The sequence below is a fragment of the Xenopus laevis genome, chromosome 1L, assembly GCF_017654675.1.
Source record: "Xenopus laevis strain J_2021 chromosome 1L, Xenopus_laevis_v10.1, whole genome shotgun sequence".
Taxonomy (NCBI): domain Eukaryota; kingdom Metazoa; phylum Chordata; class Amphibia; order Anura; family Pipidae; genus Xenopus; species Xenopus laevis.
The window spans coordinates 155262292-155290024 of record NC_054371.1 but is presented as its reverse complement, the minus strand read 5'-3'; the positions used below and the strand labels follow the sequence as shown (position 1 = coordinate 155290024).

Here is a 27733-nt window from a genome sequence, read left to right as displayed (position 1 = left end):
TCTTCTCCCCTACATGAATATGGCTAAAAATGCCATATTTTATATAATGAACTTATTGCATCTGCCTAAAGTTTCAGCTTGTCAATAGCAGTAATGATCCAGGACTTCTAACTTGTCACAGGGGGTCACCATCTTGGAAAGTGTCTGTGACACTCACATGCTCAGTGGGCTCTGAGCAGTTGTTGAGAAGCTAAGCTTAGGGGTTGTCGCAAATTTTCCAGCAGAAAATGAGGTTTGTCTGTAATATAAGCTGATGCTACAGGGCTGATTATTAAATTATCATTCGAATTGCACTGGTTTTTGTGCTGCCATGTAGTAATTATCTGTATTAATTACTAATCAGTTTTATATTGTGACATTAACATTCTATGTGTACTGTATATTGTGAGTGGGTCCCTAAGATCAGTAAGTGACAGCAGCACCGAGCATGTGCAGTGAATCAGCAGAAAAGAAGATTGGGAGCTACTGGGGCATCTTTGGAGACAGAGATCTTTACTGCTAAACGGCTGTGGTTGCTTTGGGCTGATACAGAAATCAAAAAAATAATGTACAATATTTCTAGCCTATTTGTTTGGTTTAGTTCTCATTTAAATGCTTCTTTAGTTCCACCCTAACTCTATAGTTAGTATAGATATGGATATATATAATTTATGTGAAAGTATATAGGGGTGTGTGTGTGGATATTGGGTTTTCATTTGGAGGGGTTGAACTTGATGGACTATGTCTTTTTTCAACCCGGTTGAATTATGTAACTATGTAACCCTCTCATACAGGCCAGTATCATGTAGAACTCTTGCTATATTTGACTTGTGCACCTTACTTCTCAGCTACTGAACTCTGTGGCAACTTCAAAGTAATGGTTGGCTTTTCTGTGAGTATCCTTGTTCACGTAGATCATTTTGAGGGATGACCTTTTCTATGTACTCAGGATTTCACTAACTGAAAATTGAACACCAGCATTGTTGATTGTAAGGACTTTTACCAGTGCATTGGTTCCCATGAGCGTTCACAGTTCCATACGTTTGTCTAGGTGTGTTTTCAGTTGTGCCCGTCTTGTAGTGCATGAATGCACTGTGCGGGTTGCCAGATTGCGTGTGCAATATCATACCTGATGCCACATTCATCAGATCATTAAACCTGCACCCGTAGGTCTATATAAAGAGGTGGGTTGTCTCTTAATTAATGTTTAGTATGTTATAGAATGTCCTGTTCCTAGGTCTATTCATAGGTCTGTTCTTTTCTGTAGCTTTTTATTATTTACTGTTCTCTTCTATAACACAGACAAAAAAAAAAACAGCCCCATGAAGCTACAATTGTATTGTTACTTATTACTTATCTTTCTATCCAGGCCCTATTCATCTTCCATCCTCTATTTCACATAACTTGGTGCATAGCAACCATAGCTGTTGAAATTGGAGAGCTGCTAAATATTAATTTTTTAAAGCTGAAGACCAATTAACAATTGTCTCATAACAGCACTATTTACATCATACTAAAGTTAACTGAAAAGTGAAGTACCCAGTTCAGAATACTACCATGCCAATGTCAATTGCTTTGTTATCAAGTCTCTACCTGAGAAGTTGGTGTTAGATTTTGTTGGGATATAACTCTGCTCGCTTGTCACCTGTCCTGACCTTTTGCATATTTCAGGTGTAAAACATTTTTCTTAAAGGAGATGAAAAGCAATATTCACTGGAGGTACTTTCTACCACCATCTTTCCATCAGAGTGCTACAACACTATTTTCTGTCATTCTCCCAGGGATCCCTTGTATCACAATGCAGTAATTAAATATGCCCTGCTTAGTTAATTCCATGCAAATAGATATAACTTACTTTTACACACTGGACATGGTCATCAATGGAGAATGAAAGTATAAATTGCTGGGGAGTACCAAATGTTAGGGTTATGATCACTTACCTGATACCCAAGTGCCAGTGCCCTTGTAAGCATAAAACTACACCGGTCCAGGGTTCTTTTTAGTGGATACCAAGGAGAGATTCTCTTCTTGTCTTTTTTTTCTTCAATGCCCTGGGCAGACATATGTGTAATAGAGTGAAAACGCCCCACAACTAAAAGCTTCCATTCACCTTCTCTACTGGCCCCCCTTCCTGCTTCAGAGTAGCTCAGTGGAGCTCAGGAGCGCCATGTATGGTCGCTTCAATATCTTCCGGATACTCTACTTTCTTTTTGGTAATTTTTAGAGCTTTCCGGCACTAACTGTGCATGCGCCAAAGGCTGAAATGTTGGCGCTCAGTTCATAAAGATACTGTGCAAATTTGGCTGGATTGGATACTTGTTCTTGCTGGACACTATGCAGGGTGTAAGCAGGGAGGGGACAGTGGTGAAGGCAATGGCGGCTTTTAGCTGTAGGTAGGGTTAGTTCTCCTTTAAGCTTTTCATGAACACTTGAGTAAAGAAGGAAGAAGCAGGAAGAGGATTTCTCTATGGCACTTGTTGAGATGGAGCCCCGGCCGGTGCAGTTTTCCAAAGATATTTGCAGATGGTCTTTATTTTTTTATGTTTTTTTGACAGCTTTCTGGTTGCATGGGTCGTATTTACTCTAGCAACCAGGCAGTAGTTTGAATAAGAGATGGCAATATGAACAGGAAAGGGCCTGCATAGAAATATAAGTAATAAAAAGTATCAATAATAATAAAACTGCGCCTCACAGAACAATAGTTTTTGTCTGCCCGGGGTAAGTGACCCCCATTTGAAAACTGGAAAGAGGCAGAAGAGAAAGGCAAATACTTCAAAAACTATAAACAATAAATCATAAAAAACAATTGTAAAGTTGCTTGGAATAGGGCATTTTATAACTAAAAAGTTGAACCAGCCCTTTAATATATTGGAAGTCTCATTGTAATGGTTAAGCCCTGAAAAAAATAATTAGATACAGTTACATCAGTCATATGTATAAAAGTATGTAAGTAAGTTCTCAGTGTCTTCCAGTAACCATCATGAAGGTGAACTGAGTAACTTGAATATTTAATTGGGACTCGACTGGTATTAGTCAGGAGGGCTGGACAGCTTTGGACCATGCATGACCAGCTTAATTTGTTATGGATTAAGATAAGGTCTGCTAGTGCATTTTACAATGGCTTTTTAAAAAATATTATTTTACTTACTGTCTTCTTCAACGAAACTTTAAACTCCTTATTCCTAAGTGTATATATCATGGGGTTTAAAGCAGGGGTTAAAACTGCATAAAGAAAAGAAATTAATTTGTCTGTTTCAAATGAGTTGCTAGAGGTTGGCCTCATGTACATGAAACTGATACTGCCAAAGAAGATGGTGACTACTGTTAGGTGAGAGGCACATGTTGAAAACGCCCTTCCTCTACCTATGTTTGTACGGATATTCAGGATGGTAGAGATAATTTTTACATAGGAAATGAGTGTAAGCACAAAGGAGCTGAGTCCTAGAAATCCACCTGCGGTGAGAACTAGTACTTTATTCATAAATGTGTCTGTACATGAAAGCTTGAGCATTGGAGGGATATCGCAAAAGAAATGGGAAATTCTATGTGAGCCACAGTATGGCAGACGCGCTGTGAAGACTGTGTGTAGAACTGAGCTAATGAAGCCAATCAACCAAAGACCTGTAGCCAGTTGAAAGCAAGTTTTTTTGCTCATGATAATTGTGTAACGCATGGGATTACAGATAGCAACATAGCGGTCATATGCCATGACAGACAGAAGCAAACATTCTGTGCTGCAGCAAGATACATAGAAATACAGTTGAGACATGCAACCTCTGTATGAAATCTTGTTGTTTCCCCCAAGTAAAGCCACCAACATCTTGGGAACAGTAACTGAAGAGTAGCAAATATCAAGGAACGAGAGATTTCCCAGGAAGAAATACATTGGTGTGTGAAGCTTTTGGTCTAAGCATATTGCTACGGTGATGGTGAGATTACCCACAAGTGACATGAGGTATAGCAGCAGAAATATCCCAAACTGAAAATACTGAAGTCTGAGATCACGAGAGAAGCCAAACAAAGTAAAATCGACCTCATCTGTCCAATTTATCCAGGGCATTTTACAAGTATACACCACCTGAGTAGTAAATTACAGATTGTTATCAGTTGTGTTGATCATTAATGACCACAATTTTAGCAATTGTCCTTTCTATGCACTATTTAAAAAGCATGCCCATAAAAAATATTTGTGTACTTCATTTGTTGCCTGTGCTGGAGACGATTTGTGTGTGAGTGCATGCCATTACTTATATAGTCACACTGCTAGAGTAGCTGCAGCTGGTACTTAGCAAGAGTGACCTGTAGTATGCCATACAGTAAGCAAAATCCATATAGTTTTCATGAAAGACTTATTTTGAATCGGTACATTGGATGTTTATATTTATATTGGTACTCCATACTCACTGACTTGTATATAAGTAAAGTTAAAGTTCAGACTGACAGTGTGTATATATTTTTCTACAGTGGATTCACTGGTTGGGAGGAACAAGAATATCTCCAGTATGTAATCACAGAACCTGAATCTCTGAATTCACTTTGATGGAAGCCTGTTGGAAAAGGTGTAATATATTGACTTGTTTCCAGTTAAGAAAGATGACAATATAATACAATATATGTTTCTCCAAGAGTCTAAAGAAACATAAGGAACCTTAAACTTCAGGAGAGAAAAAACAAGGTCTATGATAATACAAGAACTCTGGAGCTTCAAATTAGTAAAAGTTATTCAAGGATGTCCATCCAATTTTCTGCTGTCAGTGAGGCAAAATGAATTAAACTCCAACAACAGTGGAGTCTTAGCTCAGAGATCTCTGGTTTAAATAGCAATAATTATAATAATAACAGTGTGATTGTGTATTTTGTATTTATGCCATTACAGGCGAAGGCTGTTTTGACTTCAATAATCCACCCTGAGAGCCATGGTGGTCTAAATGTTCACCATGCCATATTATTAAGAGAAGGCTCTACCCATGTGGTTTATCAGACAACAGTTGTTTGAGATCTAAAGCTACTGTTCACTGCTCTTAATAGAATTAGTAAGGTAACCAAGACAGGTAAAATAAACTACAATTCAGGAAAAATGTATATATTTAGTAACAGAAAAAAACACCAAGCACAAAACTGAGCCACAATTTTACAATTCTGTTTTTCTTTAAACTGCTATAAACACCCAACCATCTCTGTAGTCTTATTTATAAAGACATTATATGTAATTCATAAAGACACATTTTGAAGCTTTTCATTCACCTAAAAAAATCATACTTGTTACTATACCTAATAGATTGATAAAAAAGATCAGGAAAGCGTATAGTGAAGACAGATGTATTTTGCAGGTGCATCATTGCTTATTATGGCCAAGCACTGCTGCATTTAAAAGATATATAAGAGAACCGTGTCTCTGGAGTGTCTTCTGTAGGGACCAATGTCAGTAAACCTGAGGGACAAATTTAGAATTTTTAATAACATTTAGGCGGTTATTTATCAAAGGCCTCTTCTCCCGAAAAAGTTTTATGAGTGTAGTTTTCAGTAAAAAAAAATACTCCAGCTAAAACCTGTCAAGGTCATGTAGAAGTCAATGGCAGGTGTACCTTTAACCATTTGAAGATGTTAATAGCCTTTATGATGTTTGGGTTTTTTGGTGGGTTTCGTTTGAAAACTCAATTAATTAAAGCAATTTTTCCTGCAGAAAACTTGATTAATTCTCTGAATCCACTAATTTGAGTTTTTTCCATTCAAGTTTTTTTTCCTTAAATCAGAACACATTTGAGTTGTGAGTTTTATTCTAAAATTCAACCTTTGATAAATATCCCTCTCAGAGTTTAGCCATTAAAAGAAAGAAAAATAACTTGTATAAATCACATTCTACACTAATCAACCACCAACTCCCCACTCTAGTTGCCACTTCACTCCTTTCACCTTTTCTGCCAAGAACATTTTCATAATCTCTTGGGAGCAACTTTTTGGTTTCAGACCACCTTTCTAATATGTATGATATCTAATTAGTAAGCTATAAGGTCCTATATAAATACACTTTTATAGCATATTTAGTAATATGATGCAAACATTATTGTATATACATAAACAATTTTGAAAGCCTTATACCCACAAAATGTGCCTCTAAACAATATGTAGCTTTTTATAGAGATTCCTGACCATCAAACAACCTGTAGGGGTTTTAAAGCACTACATGAAGAGTAAGTACAAGCATGGTGATAGTATAAACAGTTTATTTAGGTTGGAAAAAAGACAACCAATCCACATACCTATACATATATATTTATTTACAAACTTATGGAGCAACAAGTTTCCAATTCTAAAATTATCTTTAGAAGGCAACTACAAGGATTTACCGTTGGTTATATACAGTCTTTCTTTTCAGCTGTTCTTTTCTCTATTTTTGCTTGACTCTATCACTTAGGATCTCAAAGGCTTTCCAAGTGCCAACAATCAACTACATCTCTTTGCAATGGCAGAGACATTCAATAAAATGAATGTCATCAGTGATTAATCTATATTAAAGAATACATCTTGGGCAGCATACACACAAGTTTTGCCTCCTTAGTTGGAATTTTTCAGGGGCTTGGGTTGGTGCCCACCAGCTGGAGGGCTGGGGCCCACCAGCTGGAGGGCTGGGGCCCACCAGCTTTTCTTCGGGTGTCTTGTGGCCCAGTCCAACCCTGATCGTGGGCTTGAAGTTTTGAAGGTAAAATAAGATATTTATGAGACTGCAACCCAAATTGAAATGCTTCACAGAGACATTCAGTGGATGTGAATGATATGTGTAAGGGCCATGCCACGACAAATGTTTCCCTGCCAGTGTATCTATGCCCGTGAGAAAAACACCAATCCATTTTTTTCTGCTCCAACATCACTGTGCACAACATCACTGACAAGCACAGCCATTGTGGTAATTGGCCTATTGGTGTGTCAATCTAGGAATCCTGTCCAGTTTTCCTAATATGAAAAACCAGGCAAGCAGTTTTGACCTGGGCAGCCCTTCTGAAAACTGGGCTGTCCATGTCAAAACCAGGTGGCAACCCTAGTGATTCAGGGCAGAAGGAAGCGGGCTGGTGCTTTACTCCATGGCACAGTTCATTAACAAAGAAAACATCAAGGGGCAGATTTATCGAGTTGTCGAGTTGTTTTTTTACCAAAAAATTCGAGTTTTCGACAATAATCTCTGTAAAAACTTTGTAAAGATTTATTATGCACTGAAGCTGCAAATAGCTCAAATAGGAAAATACTCCTGCTAAAACCTGTCGAGGTCACGTAGAAGTCAATGGCAGAGGTCCCTTGAACCATTTAAAGATGTTGGTAGCCTTCATGATGTTTGGGTTTTTTTTCATTGGTTTTCACTCGACAACTTGATCAATTAGAGCGATTTGAGGGTTTTTTATTCGTCTTGGTCAATTAGTGTATTCAAGTATTTCCCCCCCAATTGCACTGATTCGAGTTTTTTAGATTTGTTTTTTCATAAAACATTAGAGTTGTTAGTTTATTCGATGTATTAAAAACAAGTGTGACAAGTGTGACATGGCCCTAGAAAACAAGCTAACAATCAATATGCTTGGTGTGAGAGTAATCATAGTATTGGCAGCAAAATTGTGAAAAAGCATAATTATAATCTGTTAAGCATCGAAATCGTTCAGCATTAACTATGGCACTTCTTGCTAAATGTTAACCATGCAACTAAATAAGATATTCTACTGAAGATCTCTACTAATCATTATCTGTATGACAGATTATTGAATTTATTTTTGTATGGCAGATTTATGCATGATTTATTTATTTAACGGTATATTGCCATACCTGCCAATTTAAAAAAATTTAGCCTTTTTTTAGGCCATTACCATGATTATGGACAAGGCTAAAAATCTGTCCAACCTGCAGTGTGATATTAAGATGGTTATTTACTAAACTCTAAATGCAAAAACCACGAAAAATTTGTGAATTTTTTTAATAAAATCGGACTTTTAAAAAAAATCACAAATTTTTTGGAATTTATTAAACCCAGAGGATGGAAAAGTCTGAATCTCAAAATCCGGCATCTCAGCCCTGTCAAGGTTGCTTATAAGTCAATGGGAGAAGTCCCAATGATTTTTTGATGTGCGCTGGGTTTCGTGCAATACCCCGAAGTTTTAAGTTGAAAACTCCAAAAAAAATTATGAAAATCGTATGAAAAAATCCAAAAAAACCCTGTGGAAATACAATTTTTTTCAAGCAAATTTTTGGGAAAATGTAATAATATATAAGCGTAAAAAACCAGATCGGATTTGATCGCAGTTTGTAGCAGAAAATATTCAGATAAATTCAGACTTTGATAAATAACCCCATAAGTCTGTATATGACCAGCTATGAACTAATGTAGGCCTATGGTGATTTAAGCATGTGTGCTTCAGGTGTGTCTGGATGTGCATTCATTGATGCAAACATTTAAATGTTGTGTTTGCATGTAAGACTTTTTTTTATTAAACGTTAAAACAGCTAAAAGAAAAAGGTTATGTTTTTATCAGTTTCTTACCTGGACCCTCTACTTAAAGGAGTGTGCTGCTATATTTTAAGTCATATTTATAAGTCATGTGCTGGCTACTTGGTGGTGGAGAGCAATGTGGAAACTATAAAAGACTGCAAAATGATTTATTTTGGTATTCAGAGACCTGGCTATGACTGGAGGGCTATTGATTCTAGATTGTGCCTCTTCTTTTAATTTTATTTTCAAGCAGAAAAGTAATTGTAATAGTGCACACCCTGCTACTGGAGATTTGTATCTGCTGCACCCTGTGACAATATCCCTTTTCCTGAGTGTCAGTAATGTTTTAAAAGCCATTCTTCAAGCTTGTGTATGAATTGAGCCAACATTTAAGAACACAGCAGGGTCTCTTCCAACTATGACACTAATTTTTCTTCTTCCCACTCAAGCAGCTCTGCAGCTATGAATTCTACAAAACAATTGTTTTACAGAAAAAAGTGCATTTTTATTTCACGTGCTTTTGCTTGAAGAGCAATATTAAATTCTTGGTTTTTCAAGGTATATATAATTGGATTTACCAAAGGAGTCACTAGAATATAAATAAAAGACAAGCCTTTGTTGACCTGTGGTGAGTTTACCGTGTCTGGTGAGACATATACATTAATAAGTATTCCGTAATTAATAATAACCACAATTAGGTGCGAACTGCATGTGGAGAAAGATTTCTTCCTTCCAGTTGCTGATGGAATGGCGAGGATTTTAAAAATAATAAAGACATAGGAAAAAAGTACAAAAAATAAAGAAAGTAATATTACTATACCACTACTTAAGGCTGCAACCCCTTGAACAAGTTTTGTGTCTGAGCAGGAAAGCGCCATCAGTGGTGCAAAGTCACAGTAAAAGTGATCAATGGCGGGTATGATCCGATTACAAAAGTCCAGCTTACTGAGCAGAACAGATATTAGTACAGCGGCTAAAAAGAAAATAAAACAAAATCCAATAACAAGACGAAGGCACAGTTTGTTGTCTATAAGTGCTGAATATCGCAGAGGATTGGAAATTGCCACATATCTGTCATAAGACATGAGTGCATAAAGCAAATATATTAACATTCCCATTGTGCCCCATATATTTAACTGGACAATGCAACCAATCACAGAGATTTTGGCTTTTTCTGCCAAAATGTCATGCAGCATCTTAGGGACCACGCTAGTAGCAAAACATAATTCACACACGGACATGCATTTGAGTATGAAGTACATTGGGGACTGTAGGCGTGAGCTGATAGTTACTAACACAATTATCAGAAGGTTCTCTAAGCAGATGACAATGTAGATGAGTAGGAAAAACAGGAAAAGTAAAATATTAAAGCCATGCAATCTGTGGAATCCAAGGATTAGGAATTCATAGACAGCTGTGTAATTGTCCTGCTGCATTACCTGTAACAATAAAGCAAATAAGATTGGTTAACACAAGGGCATTTCTGGTTTAGTGATAAACTTGCCCTCTCCCCTTCCCCTTTCCCCCTCCCTCCTCCCTGCTGAGCCCAGAGGTATGAGTGAGCAGGGAGAGACTCAGGTAGGAAGTGATGTCACACCAAGCTAATACGGCAGCTGCTATTCTAAACAAACAGAGAGAGCTTTTAGAGCTGTTTACTCGGGTATGGAAAAGCATTCTGAAAAATAAATATAGTGTTATAGCTTGCAGTATTGTGGCTAATCCATTGGCAATTAACTGCTTTGGTAGCTTTCCTTCTCCTTTAAGACCACTAATGGCAAGTAGTTTATTAAAATAGCCTTATATAAAAAAAGCACAAATTGATAAAATGTGGAACTAATCCTAAATACTTTTTAATAATCCGAATAATTTTTCTTGCAAGTAGAAATTAAAAAAATTAAAATGTATGTCCCTATGTTTCACTGATGATATTAAAACCCAGCGAGTTCTAGATTTATAAAGATGTGACGTTATTTATACACAAAAAAAGGCATCTTGAATGAATGAATGTTGTAAATTTCTATATAAACTGTCTAGGTATGCTACAGTTATGCTAAAATCTAAGACAACATTTTACACTGCAGTGTTGAGGCTTCTTGAATAGTCATTGTTTTACATGGCGACAGGCTGTGTAAAAAAGAGATGCAAAAATGTTTTCTCCCCCCTTTTTACACAACCTACAGTATATAGGCTTTCATTATTTTACTGTACCCCTCCCACTAGTATAAAGATATATTATTTAAGATATAGTACGTTGTAATACCATACACAAGTATATATATTAAAATTAATAACAAGGTAGATATAAGCAGTCAATATTAGCTATGAATAACAGTTTTCACATAACTTTTTATGGTTAGATTAATTCAAGTGATGCCAGCTGGTGATCCTAAGAACCGCAATGCTATGTCCCTATTCAGTGTAAGGAAATTCAACCAATAAAAACATCAAACAAAAATGTACTCAACACCTCTTTAAAGAATCTTTTATTGGTACTGTTGCCATTGTTTGAAAATCCCTAGGTTGGACTCTTGTGCTAGCATTTTAAAGTAATGTACACTGAGTAAAACAGTGGGCAATATTCAGTTTTCTTTCATGCACCATATGTGAAGAATGTAACTTTACATACTGCCTTAAAACAGCTGTTAAAAATTATTTATGCCAAAAAATAAAAAAATATCATATTCATAAAGGGTTGGTGTTGTTCTAACATGAAACCTTTCATTATAGAGAACTAATTGTGGTATTTCTAATGGTCTCTCTTTTCTTTACACTGGACTGATCTTTTAATTTTTTGTAGCATTTTTTATGCTGTCTCAGATTTGATTTAACACATTGAATTTAAGGGGGCTTAGAAATTCTGCCATTAAAGGAACAGTAATACCAAAAAATAAAAGTGTTTTAAAGTAATGAAAATCGAATGTATTGTTGTGTTCACTGGTACATCTTGTGTGTTTGCTTCAGAAACTCTACTATAGTTTATATAAACACGCTGCTGTGTGGCCATGGGGCAGCCATTCAAAGCTGGAAAAAGAGAAAAGGCACAGAATACACAATGGATAACAGATAAGCTCTGTAGTGTACAATGGGATTCTTCAGAAATTCTGTTATCTACTGTGTATCCTGTGCTTGAATGGCTGCCCCCATTGCTACACAGCAGCTTGTTTATATAAACTATAGAAGAGCTTCTGAAGCAAACACACCAGTTTTACAAGTGCAGGGCTACAGTACATTATATTGTCATTCCTTTAAAACACCTTAATTTTTTCAAATAGTGTAGGGGGCAAATTTACTAAAGAGCAAAGTGGCTAACACTAGCGAAAATTCACCAGCGTGACATCATTTGTTACTTCGCCGATTTACTAACGGGCGCTGGCGTAAATTTGCTAGCAAAGTGGACCTACTCTAGCGCTACTTCGCACCCTTACGCCAGGCGAAGTTGCGCTATGGCGAAAGGGACGTAACTACGCTAATTCACTAACTTGCGGATTTAACTGACTGTTACCTCTTGTGCCAGACTTGCCTTCGTAACCTCAGACCAGGCGAAGTGCAATAGAGTAGATAGGGCTTGCTTCAAAGTCCCAAAAAACACTTGCGTCTTTTACTTTTTTAAGGGTGATACGCTGAAAAAGATCGTAAATTTTTTTGGGGGTACCCCCCTTCCCCCCTACATTTCCTAACATATGGCACCTAAACTATACAGTGTACAAAATAACAACTCTATTTAATTTTATGAAGCTTTCCCAGGCTTGTGTAGTGTAATGTATTTGCTGCTACATATACGTCCATTGAACTTGGTGCCGTACGCAAATTAGGCATTGCTAGCGTAACTTCACTTTGCTTGATGAATTAACGCTAGTGCAACTTTGCTACCTTTCGCCTCCCTGAGCACAACTTTGGATTTTAATGAATTAGCGGTACCCTGGCGAAAATTAGCCTGGCGAAGTGCGGCAAAGCCAACACTGCCGCAACTTCAAAGGTAAATAAATTTACATACTTACATACAATGAGGGGCCTTGACGTGGCACGTGAGTTTACATATTTTGGCCAAAGTGTGGTACTAACACCTCATTTTTTGTAATAATTATTTTGAAAGGCAAACCGTGCGCTGGCTCTTTTTAATTTTTTGGAGTTACTGTTCCTTTAAAAGCAGTGTAAAATGCTGTGCAAAAAGTGGCAGCTTGGGTTAACACCTTGCTTTACAGCTAAATTTTACACTCAGTACGTATGTACATGCGATAAATATTACCTGCAGTTCCATAGCATTAGCATGTGCCAATATCTGGTGAATTTAAATACTGTTTTTACACAGCTATAGAATGATGCCTCTAGGGCTAAGTAGATTGAAACACTATCTGTGCACTTCATCCTTAATATAGCATATTCATATAGAAATGTCTTAGCGTGATTTTGCCTTTTCGGAAAGCTCTCAATTCCCTGTTTTGTTATTAAACAGCCGGGCCCATGCTCCAAACACACAGGTGCTCTTTCTGGCTTTTTAAATAAAATGTCAGTAAACTGGCATTATTGTGACCCTGTACTCAGTGCATCAAAAATCCCTTGGTTCATAAAGCATGCACTCCTGATTCCACTATCAGGATTATTTTGTCTAATAAAATCAGCATCAGCAATTCCTTGTAGACTATTTTATTGAACACTGATATTTCATTATTTATTCTCCGACAACCTACTCCTTTCTAGTTCTCTTCTGGCACCCTCAGAACCAGTATAATTGTGTAAACTATAGAAGTTTTACTTCTATCAAAAGTTATATAATAAGCAGGATTTGAGTGTAAACCACTATAGTATACTAATATATAGATATGGTAACGACAGCTCGGTTGCCCTTCTTAGCATTTGACAAACAGCTATCACCCCTTTTACAGGTATGGGATCCATTATCCAGAAACCTGTTGTCCAGAAAGCTCAGAATCACAGAAAGGCCATCTCCCATAGATTATTTTATCCAAATAATCCAAATTTATAAAATGATTTCCTTTTTTCCTCTAATAATAAAACCGTATATTGTACTTGATCCCAACGAAGATATAATTAATCCTTATTTCAAGCAAAACATTCCTATTGGGTTAATTTAATGTTTTCATTATTTTTAGTAGACTTAAGGTATGAAGATCCAAATTATGGAAAGATCTGTTATATGGAAAACTCCAGATCCTGAGCATTCTGGATAACAGGTCCCATACATGCATAAACAGAACTTGCTGTTTAATATTGTAATTTAAAAATTATGGATACTTGCTGATATTATTAACTTTTACGCAACTGTCATTACATTTACAGTATAGTGCAATATATATTTCTTTTTACATATCCATTAAAATAACAGGTACTTAATGTGGAATAGGGAATCAAGGGAATGTCTTTACCCACTGTTTCAAAACACAAACCATCCACTGCGTGATTTCAATCTTCATAGGTAAAGTTAGAAACAGACGAGGAGTCTTGAGAAAGGGACAAGTTCTCGAAACATGTTGTGATACTACACCAATAAAGGGTGATTGAAGACTAAGTAATGCTGATTCCTCGTCTGTTTCTAACTTTACCTTTGACGATTAAAATAACAGGGTCAAATGGTGCATGTGAAAATAATTTTTTGTGATTTAATGTAATATTCTATGTCCCTTGTGCACACTTTCCATGTGCTGTGGAATATAATCATGGGATTGATTCAACTGCTATATTATTTGAGAGTAGTACTGTAAATGTAACTAAAGTCACCTACAATTAAATATGTCACTTTTTTGCTAAACAAAAAAACAGATCTTACCAAAAGGCCTGTGGTCCAGCAGATCTGCAGAACAATTATGGATTTGCTACTCTTGTTTTAGCATGTGAAGTACAAGAATCATTTATATATACCCAGATCCTTATTATACACCATACATTGCTTTCTCCCAGTGGTCTTGTTACTGTCTCAGAGCAGGTGATTAGATGTCATCCCATTTAAACTGACTCCTGTAGGAAATTTAAGAGGGAATACTTGTTTTTATTAAAAGTATATATTAAACTGAACTAAACTACTGATGAGATTGTTGTTCTTGTTGCAAGATTTTTGTTAGTTGGGATCAACTCACTTAAGGTTGATGATCTGAACCACCATTATTCCCATTTCTGATCATCCTCATAGACAGGGAGGGTGATTGAAAGATCTTGGTGCTAATTTCAGAAATTCCAACAGTAACTTATATGCAATTCTCATTGGCAGTGAATATGACATCCCTTATAAGGTATCTAGTATTACTGAAGGAACAAGTGCAATATGGACCTTTATATCACAATATATAAAACCCCCAATAAGAAAAGCCCCTACCTACTACTCTAGATAGTCCCCCTCCCTTCCGACCCACATGGTTCATTACCCCTGAAAGTGCCACTAACACAGTATTCACATATTGGTGCAGAGTAAGCACAGCTGAGCTGTGGGTACCATCTTCCGGCTCTTCGGTAGACTTTCTTAATGCAGAATTCAACCCTAACGTTAAAAAACACCAACCCCCTACCCTATATAGACCCCCCTCCCTCTGCCCCCAGCCTAGGTGTTACCCTGGGCAAATGTCCCTAACGTTTTAATTACTGTGGGCACGCACTTCACAGACTTGTTGAATTTCATCGCTTCCAAAAAGTTTGTGAAGTGCAGATTCAGGCATCAGAGTTCACGGGCGCCATCTTCTTCTCTTCGGAAATCTTCGGAATGAGACTGGCGTGACAGCGCATGCGCAGTTGAAGCAATTTTCTGAATTTTTGGTCTCATTACGAAGATTACAAAAAGCGTCTGAAGACGGCGCCCGTGAACGTCGATGCCTGAGTCTGCACTGAGGGGTAAGTAAAATGCTAGGGGCATTTGCCCGGGGTAACACCTAGGCTGGGGGGAGGAGGGAGAGGATCTATGTAGGGTAGGGGGGTAGGGTTTTTTTAACGTTAAGGTTGAATGCTGTATTGGCGCATGAGCAGTTGGAGCAGTCTTCTGGTGCATAACTGCGGTCTGGGTGCTGATTCCCTAACCCGTAGCAGGGGGAGAAAGCGTTTCAGCAATGTTCTACTGTGGGCACGCACTTCACAGACTTGTTGAATTTCATCGCTTCCAAAAAGTCTGTGAAGTGCGGGTCCACAGTGGAACACTGGTGAAACGACTTCAGGAGTAAAGCCCAGTTTTGTTAGTATTGTTTCTGTTTCTTCAGCTACAGTATATGCTAAAACCTGTCTGGTGAAGGAAAGGTGAAATCACTGGGGGGGGGGCATTGCCAAATTTTAGCCAGGCACCCCGCAAGTGATTCTAATCACTTACCTGATAACCTGGGCCAGTGCTCCTTTTAACAGAAAACTGCACTGGTCCACGGTACCTCTAAGAGAGAACTTCTCTGTAGTACATGCTCAAAAGTACCCTGGACTGGTGCAGTTTTCAGCTAACAGGAGCATTGACCCTGATTATTATTATATAATCTATTATAATCATTTGGGGGTGCCCTATATGTGTTGCCCCCAGTAATTTCACCTTTTCTTCTCCTTTAAAAGTGTTTCCTGGGTAAGAATACCTGTGTATACTATGGTATGTTAGCCCAGCAATATATGTAATTCAGGGACATTAGATTCTTAGTTGATCTTACTTTACTCCAACCCAAGATTTGATTCACTATAAATGGTATATATATCTCCTTGATAAAGGTCTCTGTTGAGGCCAAAATGTCGGTTCAATAAATGTATTTTTTTGTTCATCACTAAAGACCTGTGAGTGTGGTGTAATATGATGTTTTATATATATATATATATATATATATACATATATATATATATATATATATATATATATATATATATATATATCTCAAACAAGGGAAACTTGTGCTCACCACTAACTTTTAAAACCATTAGGCGGGGGTGCAATGAGGGTGTGACCACAAAATACATATAGTCAAATACAAGAGTCCTCTGCACTCAACCCATTATCAATATATTTAAGACAGAGACATTTTGTGCATACTGCTACTAAAAAATGCCTTACCCTTTAAACAAAACAGGGATTGTTTGTCCATATATTGCAATATATTTAAGCTGGCCAACTACGTCAAAGTCATCCCATATCTGGCCAGTCCTACGCTTAATTTTGATCTGATTCATTAAGAATTCTATTACTTCATTATACATTTTACAAAGGGACTAAGTTTTACCTGCAACTTACTAGCTGCTTTCAAAGTAAAACTCCCAAACTTGGCTGCCCTTTTATTAGACACTATATATATATATATATATATATATATATATATATATATATATATATATATATATATATATATATATATATATATAGTAAGTCAACGGTCCTACATTGAGGATGTTTATCAAGACATCACAGTTCCCCAAACAAACTGATAAAGGTACTAATGTGAACCAAGACATAAATATCATCATTGTTAATGAGAACATGAACTGTACTGTTTTTTCTTTGCCTATACTTAATAAACTACCTGAATTGAAAAAAAAAATAGATGTTTTATTACAGAAGTGTGACATTATACAGAAGTGTGTAAAATTATGCTCTAGAGTTCACCTGGGCCAATAATCTATTCAGGCTGTGATTTAAGTAAAACCCTTGGGAGCCTGCAAGCTAGGGAGTGTTCCAGTGGATGACCTTGTGCGGCCCACCTATCTTTCATTCTGGGTGCAATACTCAAAAGTGCAGGGAGTGCTGCATTAATTGTAAGGCACAACCTTTTGCATTCCATCCCAGAAGCTCAAATGCAACAAACCCACTGGACAAGTTGCAAAGTACACAAAATATCGATAGAGGCTTCATTAATGAGGCCTAAAATGTACACATTGCGGAAGATGCAAATTCTTAAATATTTATCTTAAAATGGTGCCAGATAACCATATAATGCAGCTCTCTATACAAATGGGAAGTCTAGCTCTAAATGTCAATACAACATTCTAAAGTTTTATCTTTGCACAGCATATTTTGTAACTACTGCATCTTCTATTTTGATAGTATTATTGGACAACATTGCTTCTGTTTTACTAAAAAAACATTTAGCCAGGATATTAGGAGTTTATCTCCATATCCTTGCTCAACAAGTCAGAGAAAAAAGACTGATTTTTCAGAGCATATTATATTGGAGACAAACATTCCAAAACGTGGATTGCTGTATCTAGGCATATTATATATTTATTTGTCCACCCATAAAACTACCTGCGCTTTAAATATGCTTTTGTTCTTTTAATAAAATTTTGATCTGGAGAAATTGTAGGGGGCAGGGGGGGGTCAATCCTCAATCCTAAATATGCAAGGAGTTACATTAAAAATAAAGAGAAGTAAAAGCAGAAAGAAATTGATCACTTTCTACTTACATTGCTGACCATACAATAAGAGATTCTGATTCATATGCAGAATATAGCAGTTGTAAAATTGCGTTTGAAACTTTCTTTTTTCAAACACTTTTTTTTATATTTGTAATATAAATCTCAAATGTCTTCCCTTGTCTAATTGTTATTCTTGGACAATACATTTCTATGCTTATTTTTTTTTCTGTATATGTCTACTGAATGTATAACTGGAAAATGAAAGTTAATAACATAATGATGTAATTTGTGTCACATGACCTATTAAAACTTGTGTATTATAATAAATAATGTGTAAAACATGAGGATATTAAAAATCACATCATCACTTGTACAACACCAATACTCCTCTGGTCTTGTGCCTTTGTATGGTCATGGAGCACCCTGATGGCTTATAATACCTTTATAATACACAAGAGACATGAATATCACATAAATTATATAGTGAATAAAGTATCCCCTCTTGTAAATTATAAGGATATTATAAGTTACAGAGGAGTCTCATGACCATATAAAAACACGAGGCCGAAGTTTATAACTGATGACATCAGAACTCACCCTTTATAAGGATATAATTCACAAGATATTCATAGCTTTTGTGTATTATATACTTATAAATGGTACTTAGTGATGTCATCGGTTATAATCGGAGCTTAGTGATGTAATTTCTGTCACGTGACTTGCTGAAACGTGTGTATAATAACAACCTGTTGCAAAATATGAGGATATTAGAAGTCACCTTGGTGTTCCATGGCCATGACCCATGTTACTTTCAACCCATTTGTCTATTTTATAGCTCGAAGACACCAACATTCTACCCAGGATTAACTACATATACAGCCTCCACACTCATGTTAAACTTCACATATCCCCAGATATGAAGAAATTAGAACTGCACCTAGCTGTATATAACATAAACTAACAATTCTCAGATTTCTCAGATGTCAGATTTAACAGCACGGTTGGAAAATTCAGAAAACTTTTATGACTGAGATTTAATGGCTTTATGATGCTAGTAAAAACAAACACATATTCTTAGAGTTTTTCAGGCTACTCAAACTAAGGGGGGATTGTAATAAAAACCTCAAAGAGAAAAACAATTTGCAAGAATAAGAATAAAATTTCACATTTCACAATGTAAAATTGTTCCTTAAACTGTAATTGCATTGCAAATTTGAATTGCACACTTTTAAGAAGTGCTTGAAGGTGTCATAATCTTTTGGAGCAAACATATCTTTTCAGTAAGAAGTTTTATTACATTTATTGCACATTGTTGCAAACTATAAAATTCACAAACGTTCTTCCACTGTCGGAAGTGGTCGCTAAACAGTAACTGCATTTGCAAAAAGGCTTAACTTTTTGCATTGGGAATAGGTTTTCAGTTACGGCTTTTATTACATTCTTTGGTTACTAGTGCTTTATGTCAGAAAGGGTGGTGTAACTTTTATTAAGGGCTCTTTCAGCCTTTCAATCTATGATTTATTATTTCTGATATGGCTTTGAAAATTCAGTATTGTAGTGTTTGAGATATAGAATTCAGGGATCTCCATAAAACATAACAATATGGTATTGAAGCAGGAAACACATGTGTCTCCAAATCAGTTGTATTTTTATAATAAAATAAAATATTTTTCTATATTATTATAAATAGAATAACATTTTTTATTTGGTTTTAGGTCATACATTTTGTTAAAGAAGTAAAATTACAGAAACATTCAAGCAGATTAAAAAAAGCTTATGTTGTCTTAAAAAAATATATACTTATCTAGTGAGGCAAAATATATCTGAAATTTGACAGGTTTGTCTTCCAGCTTCTTTGAATTGCCACAGAACTCTGTGCTCTTCTTTGCAGAACAGAGATCTGTGGCCACACTAAACTTGATATTTTCGTTGCAAAAGGTAGCATTTCATTTAAGGGAGTGTGATATTCAGTACAGTTATTGAAGTCTTACAAATGAAATTTTTCCCTGCAGCCATAGTTCATATTTTATTCCCCACAGAAAGTCAGTGATCAGGCACACATGGCTAAAATAAGGATCTTGTGTTGGAAAGCCTTGAATTGATTACGTGTTCTTACGTATTTCTCCAATATAATATATCTATCTATCTATCTATCTATCTATCTATCTATCTATCTATCTATCTATCTATCTATATATTGAATAGTTGTGAATAGTCTTAATACAAACAGAGGTATCTAGCAGATGGTTGTCCTCTTTAATTTGTCCATTGTCCATTATTTTTGATTTTACAGATCTTCTGGAAAATAATCCTACTTTCCCATGTCTTTCATTGTCTTTAAATATGAACCTTGGTCGTTCCAGGAAGCCCTGTGTTCTTTCTGTTTTGGCTAAGGCTTTCATCTCTAAAATGACCCTTCTAAGGATTTCGCTCTAAGAAGATTCCTCTTGCATGAATTATTTAAATTACATCCATGTTGTTTGAATATGTTGTTTGCATGTCTTGTCACTTTCAACTTGGGCTTGATCATAAATGCTTTAGATTTTAAACCAAACCTGGTTAGGGTGAGAGGGGCTAAAATGAACCAAAAAGCCCTTCACACGCATTTACATGCAAAGTGAAGCCTTCTGAAATTAGAAGGTATTACTTGTCTCATGCCATACACATAGAACTGCCTAAATACCAAAAATGAGAGTGTCACAATCGGCACCCTAAATCCAGAACCAGTGCTAGGCTCTCTGGTCTCGGCGCTTGCTTTTGCCTTTAAAGGAGAAGGAAACCCCCTGGGCTCAAAAATCCCTCCCCCCTCCCCTGTGTTGCCGCCCCTCCTCCACCCTGGCCTACCTGTCCCCCCGGGCAAATGCCCTTAACTTGTTACTCACCCCTCTGCGCAGGTCCTGTCCACCGAGTTCACCGACGCCATCTTCTCCCAAGCGGTCTTCTTCCTGGATTAATCGCCATCTTCTGGCGCATGCGCAGTAGGAGCATTTACTGGTACGGATCTACTGCACATGCGCAAATGTCACGAAGTGAAATCGTAAAACTTCGTGACTTTTTGCGCATGCGCAGTAGATCCGTACAGGTAAATGCTCCTACTGCGCATGTGCCAAAAACGCCGGTCAAAGCAGGAAGAAGACCGCTTAGGAGAAGATGGCGCCTGTGAACTCCGTGGACAGGACCTGCGCAGAGGGGTGAGTAACAAGTTCGGGGCATTTGCCCAGCGGGACAGGTAGGCCAGGGGGGAGGAGGGAGGGGGGGCAACACATGGGATGGGGGAGGGTTTTTGTGCAAAGGGAATTTCCTTCTCCTTTAACAGCTGCCTTTCACTTCGGGAGGAGCTGAACAACAGGGAGATTGTTCTTTCGCTCTGCTGGTGCTAGGATAAATTTGTCAGTGCTTCAATCCTCAATGAAGGGTTACCGCAATCCCATATTGATCTGTGAAATGGCAGTTAGAGGAGAGCACTCATAGAAGCAGATACTGCTAAAACATTTTATTTTTGACACAACATGTTTTGGGCATCGCCCTTTCTGAAGTGTAATCCCAGTGTAAAGCGTGAAAACTCTTAAACGCAACCCTCCTCCCATCAAGTGGATAATCAGATTCTTCAGGTGTGTCCATCTCATTTTGTTCAGCACAGAACAAAGTCTTTTAAAAGTCCATATAAAAACCAAGACAATCCATTTGCTAGAAAAAATAAATAGTTAATAAATAGTGCTACAAAATGTATCCAATCTCTTTCCCCACCTTATCCAATAAAAGTGATACATGTGTACAGAGATAATGATCAAGATGATAAAATATATGTACGTAAAAATATTTTGTAACCATGTTTCAATCCGGATAGAATAAATTTCCATAAAATAGCAAAAGACTGTCGTTAAAAACCAGAGAAAGAGATTTATTTTACTGCTACTAATTTAGATCAATTATGCTATAACTAGATGAATAACACCAGCGTTACTACTTTTAACTTATGCTTTTACCTTTATTTAGCTATGCCGCTGGTGAGTTCTACAACCAATTCCTGCAGATAAAAAAGAAGAACAATGAGTAAAAAACTCAGGTATGGTCCTGAGTTCTCCTCAGGACCATACCCCTTCCACTGTACTAAGTATTGTAACTTACCCCGCTCAAGGCGAGAGTCAAGGAGTCTCTGGATAAAAATTCGGGCTGACCTTCTACCAACTATAAGAAGAAACGATTGCTGTCGTACCTGTATGGCTGGTTTTACAAGAGAAACGTGGAAAGAATTAGAAATTTTGAAATTGTCAGGTAGTTTAAGATGAACACAGGAAGGATTAGGGTAAGGACCAATAAACTTGGGACCCAACTTGAGAGAAGGAAGTTTGATATTCTTTGTGGATGACTAGACCGGATCTCCCACCTGATATTTGGGTGCCTCCCTACAGAACCTATCGGCTGCTCTTTTTTGACCAACAGTAGCTGCAGAAAGGGAATCATGTACCCCAGCCCACATTTTTGCAAAATGTTTAAAAGAGGAGTTAACAGAAGGTACAGGGGGTAAAAGACCACATGCCTTTGGTAGCACACCATACACAACAAAGAACGGAGATTGCCCAGTAGATGCATGAGATGCATTATTGCAAGCAAATTCCGCCCAAGGCAACAACTCAGCCCAAGAGGATTGGTTATCAGACACATAGCATCTTAGGAATTGCTCAAGGGACTGGTTAACTCTCTCCATCTGACCATTGGTTTGGGGATGGTATGCGGTGGAAAATGATAAATTCATCCCAAATAAAAAGCAAAACGCTCGCCAAAATTTAGACACACATTGTACTCCCCTGTCAGATACAATATTGATTGGAAAACCATGCAGTCTGAAAATCTCAGAAATAAACATTTTAGCCAGAGTTTTAGTAGAAGAAAGGTGTGGAAGAGGAATAAAATGACTAATTTTACTGAACCTGTCAACCACTACCCAGATCACAGTTTTCCCTTGAGAGGGAGGCAGATCCACCATAAAGTCCATAGACAGATGGGACCAGACCTGTAAGGAACATACCTGGTGGTCTAGTGGGGGGACGGCAGGGACGCCTGCCGCCCCCTCGGCGGGGACGCCCGTCGCAGCGAGGAGCTTCTTTAAGGCCGCAGACGCCGGCGTCTTAAGGTGCGTGCGGCGCGCTCCTGTGTAGTGACATCAGCGCGCAATGGCGCGTAATTCAAAATGCTATTTAAAGGCCATTAGGGCTGTGGGAATTTGCCCGTGATAGGTTTTTACCTGGTGCTTCTGAGCTTTTGCTATTTCGTATCCTGAACTTGTTTGATTCCTGTTTGTGACCCTTGCCTGGCTTTTGACTATTCTGACCTCTGGATCCTGACCCTTGCCTGATTACCGACTACCTCCTCTGATTAACCCTCTGATTGACTTCCTGGTTTGACCCTTGCCTGCCTGATAACGTTTATTCTCTGCCTGCCTCGACCCGGCCTGATCTGACTACTCTTTTGCCTAAACGCCTTGTACTACGATCTTCTGTCCAAAGACTTTGCTTTACTGTCGTGCCCCTCTGCTTATCCAGAACCCTCATCTTGCACCTCTCGTTTAAGTCCAGGTGGCATCCAAGTAAGCCGAGGGCTCCTCCCGAGGCCCAAAGGCGGTCACACTACTGGTGAAGCACGAGCCGAGACCAGGTGCCTGGTGTTTTGTTCTGGTGTTGGGTGCCGACCGTGACAAGACCTTAACAAGCCTTGAGATAAATTCCGGAGAAGGTTTCAGCCTTTGAAAAACAGGACAAGTATTTACAGAATGTTGTACATCTTGTTTAAATGAAGGCCACCAGACATTTCTAGCCAGTAAAGCAGTAGTTTTAGTAATACCAGGATGCCCCACCATTTTAGAATTGTGAGCCTCACTAAGTACCTGTTCCCTCAGATTTTCTGGAAAAAAAAATCTCCCAGAAGGAGTATCCCCAGGGGCCAATGTCTGTGCCCGAGATAGAAGTGTAGCAAGATCTGACCCAAAAGCTGCCACAACCATCTCTTTAGGAATAAAAGAAACACATTCTAATGGTTCGGACAGGTTTGACTCAAAGCTCCTAAAGAGCGCATCAGCTTTAGTATTCTTGGAACCAGGCCTATATGTTAAAAAAAAAGTTAGATCTTATTAAGAATAAAGCCCATCTGGCCTGTCTTGGATTCAAACATTTTGCTGATTCAATATATAAAAGATTCTTGTGGTCAGTACAGTAATAGTTGTTTAACCCCCTCCAACAAGTGCCTCCATTCCTCAAAGGCCCATTTAATAGCCAATAATTTCTATTACCAATATCATAATTGGCCTCAGCAGACGAGAATTTCCTGGGAAAAAAACCACATGGATGCACCTTGTTGGTAATCGGATGCCTTTGAGAGAGAACTGCCCCTGCCCCAAATTCAGAGGCATCTACCTCCACAATAAAAGGTAGGGTTGTGTCAGGATGACGAAGAATAGGAGCGGAAATAAACTCCTTTTTTAAGAATTTGAAGGCTTGAATAGCCTCAGGAGGCCACATACTGGGGTCCGCACCCTTCTTAGTTAGATCCGTAATTGGGGATACCACAATAGAATTTTTTTTATGAATTGCCTGTAGTTGTTTGCAAAATTTAGAAACCTTTGGGTTGCACGTAATGAGAGGGGTTGAGCCCAGTCTAATACAGCCTTAACCTTCCCGGGATCCATCTCAAACTCCTTGCTAGAAATGTTGAACTCCAAAAATGGTACTTAAAAAACTTTAAAAGTGCATTTCTGCAATTTGGAAAACAGATTGTTTCCCTTTAATCTGCATAAAACCTCACATACATGCCGATGATGGTCAGCCAGATTAGAAGAGAAAATCAAAATGTCATTGAGTAAAACTACTACATATAAACCAAGAAGATCCCGTAAAATGTAATTGACAAATTCCTGAAAAATTGCAGGGGCATTGCAAAGGCCAAATGACATGACTAAATATTCATAGTGGCCATCCCTGGTATTAAAGGCCTTTTTCCACTAATCCCCTTCCCTAATACGGATGAGATTATACGCACCCCTAAAATCAAGTTAAGTAAAAATGGTGGCATTTTTAACTTGATCAAATAGCTCAAAGATTAATGGAAGGGGATAGGGTTTTTTCACTGTCATTTTATTAAGGTCACGATGGTCAATACAGGGGCGAAGGCCCCCATCTTTCTTGCCATGAAAAAAAACCCCAGCCCCTGCAGGAGAGTTAGAAGGTCTAATAAAACCTCTCTCCAGGTTTTCTTTAATGTAATCTTTCATAGCCTGAGCTTCAGGCAAGGAGAGCGGATATGTTCACCCTCAAGGCAGTCATATCGCCTATGAGGTGGTAGAGTCTGAGTGGCCTTCTTTGAAAACACATTGGAGAAATCCGTATAAGGAAAAGACAACCCCTCTAAAGAGGTTACTGCAATCACCTTAAGGGAGTTCATACAGGACCCCAACTGAATAAACTCCCCAGAAACCCAATCTATGTGTGGGTTATGAGTTTGTAACCAGGGTAACCCTAGGATTAAGGGAGAAGAGGAAGAACCATTAAAAATATGAAAGGATATCTCCTGACAATGTATATCGTTAGTACACATGGAGACAAGCATAGATTTTTGGGTAACCAGCCCAGACCCAAGTGGGCTCTTGTCAATTGCTAAGATTCTAACGGGAGGTATAAGGGGAATATTATACCTTGCTGCAAAGGTAGCATCTAAGAAGTTTCCCGCAGCCCCAGAATCCAAAAAGGCGGACATCTTAGCAGTACCCCCTGGCCAATACAAATCGTCCCAAACGGAGCTCCCCTTCTCCATTTAGGCTTTGAAGTTTCCAGGCCTCTTAGGAAACTGGTTAAGAAAATGAACTTTGTCCCCACAATACATACAAAGTACCTGTGATGGTCTGTGAGCCTTTTCCTCAGGGGACAAATGAGTAACTCCCAATTGCATGGGTTCCTCCTGAGGCAGAGGCAACGAGGGGGTAGGTGCTTTGTCACTACTAAATACAGAATGAAAAGATGTACCCCTTTCAGCCGCCTCTCCCTTTGTCTCCTATCAATCTGGATGCCTAACTTCATTAGGTCATCCAGAGTGGAAGAAGGAGGGTAATTCACTAGGCTGTCTTTCACAGACTCTGAGAACCCTACCCAGAAATGGCTACGAAGAGCCATGTCGTTCCAACCGGTCTCAATAGACCATTGGCGAAATTGTGTATAGTACAGTATTCTTCTATTGCCCTTTTTCCCTGGCGTAACTTACGAATTGTGGTATCAGCTGAAGAAGCACGATCCAGGGTCATCGTATAGCATTGCCATGCAACTAAAGAATGTTTCAAGGGAATAACAGGCAGGATCAGAGTGGGGTAACCTTAGTGCCCATATCTGTGGGTGGGTCACCTTGTAATAAGATCATTACGAACCTTACTTTTTCCTCTCCAGAAGGAAAAAAGCTGAGGTATAATTTACAAGCCTCCTGAAAAATAAAGAATTTACTCCTGTCCCCACTAAATTTATCGGTAAAGGAAATCTTGGATTCATGGGGATTACTCCTATTACCCATAGCCGCTGAAGTAGAAGGACTCACGGGAGCTGCAACAGGGGGTTGAACTGCAGGGTTTGGCATCTGTTGCACGGCTTCCAACCTGAGAGACAGGTTGTGCAGACCTTGGTTGATACAGGCAGCGTTCACGGATAGTCAGGCAAGGGTCAATACAGGTAGAAACAGAATAGTCAGGCAGGCGCAGGTCATTCAGAGTTCAGAGTAGTCAGGCAGGCAAGGGTCAGATTTGGCAGAGTTCAGAATAGTCAGGGGTCAAAACAGGAAATAATTTGTGCACAGAGCTCCTTTAAACATTTGAATTTGGCGCCATTGCAATGACATCATGACGCTTTCGACGCATCAAAGCCTGGTGTGCCGCGTGCCATAGCAGAGCCTGCACTTGAACTAAGACGATCCCTGTGGCGGGCGTCCCGCCAGCCCACTAGACCACAGAGAGTTTTTAATTCTCTCATAAGGCATCATAGGTAGAGACATGCTAATCACTCATTTATGTCCCTTTGGCCAACTATGCATCCAGAACCGCTGGTTTAGAGCACAGATACAGCCTAATGGTTCAGAGCCATATATCCAAATTTGCAGACAGCCTGTTTCAGTCTTGTTAGATTTTATCAGTGCAAGATATTGGAATATGGCTTCTGAGGGGGTAGGACTTGGAGAGTAGCAAAATAGAAAATCAAAACCTGGTTAGGATGAGATGGGCTAAATGGAGCCAAAAAGCCATTCACATGCATTTACATGCAAAGTGAAGCCTTCTGAGATCAGAAGGTATTTACTTGTCTCATGCCATACACACAGCACTGCCTAAATACTAAAAATGAGTTTTTTTTAATTCTCCCATAAAGCATCATGGGCGGATGCAAATCAGATTTGAATTGACACTTTACTGTATATCAACTTATAGTTTTTCCATCATCCAATCCAATATCAAAGTCACATGCTGTTCATCACCTAAATAGAAGTCAGTGTGTTCTGTTGACTGAAAGTGTCCTAATCTGATCCATTTTAGTTTACTGATCCCTAACATATCAACGTGTAACTGATTAATTTCCAAGGTTAATACATCTAGTTTACCTTATTTTGTGCACCATACACACCAAGTTGCAGGAGGAGGTCATCCAGCAAACTGTATATTTTTTTTTTTTTTTATGGTAAAGTGCAGAAGTGGTTTACAATTGCCTTCTTACGTGATGCCTTTGGCCCATTTGTTTTCATCTCTGTGATTATCCACTGCTGTCATTATACTAATGTAGCAACCATATAACAACCATACCTTGCTAAGCTTAAGCTTGGGGTATTGTTTGTGGTTCATCGTTTCTGAACAGTGGTGCAACTGCTAAAAGGCAGGTTGTGCAACTACACTCAGGCCCCACCCCTTCCACGGGTGTTGCCAGCACAGTCTTTGTAGGCTACAGAGGTCAGAGGATGGGT

At 38.3% G+C, this 27733-nt stretch overlaps 1 protein-coding gene across 1 annotated transcript; it reads right to left on the bottom strand.

Moving 5' to 3' along the window:
- Positions 1–3091: 3091 nt before the first annotated feature.
- On the bottom strand, positions 3092–25917 carry LOC108695649 (olfactory receptor 5V1). Its single transcript, XM_041584962.1, has 3 exons — positions 25771–25917; positions 9739–9885; positions 3092–4057 (listed from the first exon to the last, which is right to left on the bottom strand). The coding sequence occupies exons 1-3, from the start codon at positions 25915–25917 to the stop codon at positions 3092–3094; spliced, it is 1260 nt and encodes a 419-aa protein (XP_041440896.1).
- Positions 25918–27733: the final 1816 nt, after the last annotated feature.

What these genes read in the sequence shown, in the direction of transcription:
- LOC108695649 (XM_041584962.1), bottom strand. Translation starts at nt 25,917, where the DNA reads ATGGCTCTTCGTAGCCATTTCTGGGTAGGGTTCTCAGAGTCTGTGAAA. An exon ending in GGGAGAGGCGGCTGAAAGGG is followed by an intron (nt 9,886 to 25,770) that starts GTACATCTTTTC and finishes TTATTGTTACAG; the next exon opens with GTAATGCAGCAGGACAATTA. An exon ending in ACCTTCTGATAATTGTGTTA is followed by an intron (nt 4,058 to 9,738) that starts GTAACTATCAGC and finishes TTTACTACTCAG; the next exon opens with GTGGTGTATACTTGTAAAAT.